At 44.1% G+C, this 3,870-nt stretch overlaps 1 protein-coding gene across 7 annotated transcripts in view; it reads left to right on the top strand.

Annotated features, from left to right (window-relative positions):
* Window positions 1–2,240: 2,240 nt before the first annotated feature.
* TRPM3 (transient receptor potential cation channel subfamily M member 3) overlaps window positions 2,241–3,870 on the top strand; it is a 657,305-nt gene continuing 655,675 nt past the window's right edge. For 4 of the 7 annotated variants that reach the window (XM_006152484.3, XM_006152482.3, XM_006152480.3 and 1 more), the window contains exon 1: window positions 2,242–2,604. In XM_006152484.3, the coding sequence (XP_006152546.1) occupies window positions 2,428–2,604 (177 nt within the window). In that variant the 5' untranslated portion in view covers window positions 2,242–2,427. Of the gene's footprint in view, window positions 2,605–3,870 lie in introns of all 7 variants that reach the window. The other 3 variants (XM_006152487.3, XM_014589340.2, XM_027773433.1) reach the window with 1 other exon arrangement.

Raw genomic sequence — 3,870 nt, 5'->3', positions numbered from 1 at the left:
TTTCATTGTTTCCGGGGAGCAGACTTCCCGCACACAGAATGGAGCCACATCAGGGCATGTAATAGCTTAGCAAGTCTGAAGCCTTGTAGCCTCACTAACAGCAACCACTCATGATCTGATATGTACGGCCCTGCAGCATAGCTTAAGGAAACCCCTTCCACCCTTGTAGTCGTCTGCCTTCCTCTTTACCCTACTAATTAAACTCATGATAACTCGCAGGAAGCACTCAGGTTTAATTTGTCTTGCTTGGCTTCATTGCCTAGCAATATAAGAATGCACACATGGATGTACTTAATTGAAATTGTCTGTAGGTTCCCACCTCAAAATCAGTACAAGCTGCCTTGAAGATGAAACATGATATAAGAGACTTAGCATATGCCAGGCATTACTCTACACGCCCTACTCACATTCGCTCCAGTCCTCACAAAATCCCTAAGTGCACACTTTTATTTTCACCTCCATTTTATGGATGAGGATTCCAATACAGAGAAGGTGAGTGAATTGCCCAAGACCAGGGTCAGAATTGGAATTTGAACTCTGCAACCTGGTTCTAGAATTCATGCTGTTAACTACTACATCAACGTCGTACCAAAGGGAAAAGCTGGAAGGAATACTGAACACGTCTTCTTCAGTCTTTTAGCTCAATTCTTACATGAGGGAGAATTACCACAAAACAGAGGCAGTGGTTTTATTGCTACGTTCTCCTTAATTATGAAAGAAATATAAAGGAAGGGAAAGCTTGCCATTACAACCTAGTTGACTGGTTTCAATCCAGACTGGTTTTATTGGTTGTGGCAGGCTTTTTATTAATTTCTCTGGATCTCATGTGCTCGATCTGTAGAACACATACCAACTGTATGTGAGGTCTATTAAAGCAATAATGTTTAATAGAAGATAATCGGACACGTGAATTTTATTACACAAGGCGAGTTGATGCTCTGTTCCGCCAATGGATTTTCTGTAATTTTGTCCTTAGATCTGTGACACAGGGCCCTTGTGAGGGAAATAATGTTGTAATGCAGTGTGTCAGGAGTTTATTATGCCCCAGGGAGGATCCATGGTGTTCCAAATTCTGAATTACAGCAGCTTATCACATCCACTCTCCCCCTCCTGATTCTGCCTCAGTGCACAGCAGGCGTGGGGCTGGGATTTACCAATTTCTCTGAGTTAATTAGAGATGGAAACTCAGTACAGTCATAAGGAGGGACTTGAGGAGAAAATAAGGTGGCAAGGCTGTAAGGTTGTGGGACTTCGCCTGGGTAGGAGTCTTGCAGGCAACTGTTCCCACTGGGAAGGGTGTGGGGCTCCAGTAAGGGTTGAGACATGAACTCCCTCCTCCTCCCAAACCTCTAATTTCCCTTCTTTGAGTGAAATGATCCGATTTCTACCTTCTAATTTAAAAAGTTCTCCTTTATTCCCTCTCACCACAGGAGTCCTGAAAAGTGTATCCTCCAACACAGCCACTCTTTCTTAAAGCTTCCTTAGAAAATGATGAGGGAATCCCCACTTGAGGAAACTCCATCTTTGATAGACAGCATCCCATGTAGCACCTTAAGAGTTAAATTTTTATTGCAGAGAAAGGGTATTAAGTGTCTTTCTAGGAGGAGATAATTCCCAATTTAGAAACTGCCATTTTTACAAGGTAAGCCAAATATACATGAGTTTGCACTGCTTTCTATGAAAGGAATGGCTCGCTGCTACCAGTGTGCGTGTGTGTGTGTTTGTGTGTGTGTGTGTGTGTATCTCTGTTGTATGCCTATCTGTCATCTATAATAATGTATGTATCAGGAGTAAGGATCGTCAATCACACTTAATAAAACCCCAGAACACGACAGAGATCCCTTTGACAATAGATCTATTTTACTATAGCTCTCAATTTATTATGTCATATAAATCAAAAAGGAAGCGTTTATCTTATCACTGGGAGGTATCCCTTCTCCCTCTGAGTCTCAGCCCCTCCCCCCTCCCCGTGTCAATTCTCAGCCCCTCAAAGATGCTTTGTGCAAGAAAGTGCAAGTTTCCCGTTCTGGCATTATTTTTGTTCTCTTTTGCTCTCCTCCTGGCTCCCCCCCAAAACCAAGCCAGCAAAGCAAATGGCCCGAGTTTCCCCCCAATGCCTGACCTGCGATTACTGGGAGGAGAGCGAGAGAGGGAGCGCGCATTCCGGAGCAGGCTGCTCTGACTCCGACCACAGGCTGTTTTGTGCAGGCTGTCCCTCTCCTTCAAAACCGTGCATCCCCTCCCCGAAGCAGCAGGCAGTGTGCCTCCATTCAGCCACATTTGGTATGCATGAGCACGGCTGCAGAGAGAAGGGAGGTGGCTTTCTTAAGAAGGTTCAGGGGCTCAGGCAACGCCACTTGACTAGTCTTCCAAGTTCCAGGAAGCCTCTGTCCTAATGGAATCTGCAGGCGTGGAGATGACCATGGGATGCCAGAGCCGTGGGGGACCGTTTATTTTCTAGGCATTGCTCAGGTTTGCAGTTTCTGGTTTTCCCGGTGGAATTTGGAAGGGGTCATGAATCAAACTGATGCTCCTCGACCCCTAAACTGGACCATCCGGAAGCTATGCCACGCAGCCTTTCTCCCATCTGTCAGACTTCTTAAGGTACTGTAACTTGCAGCTTTGAATGGCTCTAATTATGCTTTTCAGGTCTGAATCCCCAACTTCACACTTGGGCTGGGACGCACCTTTGGGGGAGCACAAATGCATGTAGTATTGGCTCTGTTGCCCATGACTGGAGAGAGGTTTGCGCTCAGCACCTTTCACCTCCCCCACCCCCATGGGGTGTCAGGGAGGAGAGGATGGTGTGAAAATGAGATTATGGTCACAGAGAATGGGCAGCCTGAGTGCTCCCCCAACCCTTCTTACCCCTCCCTAAAACAGAATCAATTAACTTCTTTGGGAGGGTGGGAACAGGAGTGGGAATGAAACCTCTTACCCCCCCTGTTTGGCTTCTGGGTTTTTTTTTTCCCTCCCTGGGGAAACCCTGCGACCCACTTTTCCTTTAAATGGAACCTGGGAGAACAAAGGATTCTCCTCATTATTTTAAAAGCCCTGAGTAGTTAGGTGATCAGTCAGGTAAAGAGAGACAAAAAATGAACCTCATCAGATAGTGACTTTGCTTGGCGTCCTTGTTTTTTAAAATAGGCATAATTTTAGCCTCCTGAGTGAAGGCAGTAGTGGAAAGTATTGTTAAACATATATTGAACGTAAGCTCTGTCTCCAGCTCTGAGTCACACAAAAGAATGGTACTACACCTGAGCTGGAATTGCCACCTCGTACCGATAGTGCTCTTCTTTCTAGAAACAAATATTAAAGATACTGAAAATGTCCACACAACTTCATAATAATCCACCTTCATCATCTGCCTTGTAAGGAAGGGAATACACATAAAATTGAAAGGTGCAGAAAACAAGTATTTTTGTCTAGAAAAGAGGAAGTGTTAATACTTATTTGGGAAGAGTGCAGGTCTCTGATTTTTTTTTTTAATCCATTTAAAGTTAAAATGGCAAGGCAAAATTCTTAATTCTCTTTTCCATGTTGTATATGATCTTTTAATTTAATTATTATTGGACATTTAGTTCAATTGCCTGCAATGGAGAATGAATGAATTAGCCCTGAATAAATTACACTTGCAGAATTTGAGGGGAGGCTGTGTTCTGGTTAAGTTTCATGTGGACAGTTAGTTCTATACAGCTAAGTGACTCCTCCTGATGAAGTGTTGCCCATTGTCTGAGTTTTCCTTATCCTGTTAAAAGCAAACTGCTGTTAACTTTCACAAAGGCTGTCCCCAAGTGCTGTTCAAAGCCCCATCCTATGGTTGTCATGGTGATGACTTGCTTCCCTAAGGAAATATATAGGAGGAAAAGT

Source organism: Tupaia chinensis, unplaced genomic scaffold (assembly GCF_000334495.1).
Source record: "Tupaia chinensis unplaced genomic scaffold, TupChi_1.0 Scaffold000354_1, whole genome shotgun sequence".
Classification (NCBI taxonomy): Eukaryota; Metazoa; Chordata; class Mammalia; order Scandentia; family Tupaiidae; genus Tupaia; species Tupaia belangeri.
The sequence above is the reverse complement of the archived record's forward strand: the minus strand, read 5'-3'. Positions and strand labels throughout refer to the sequence as shown.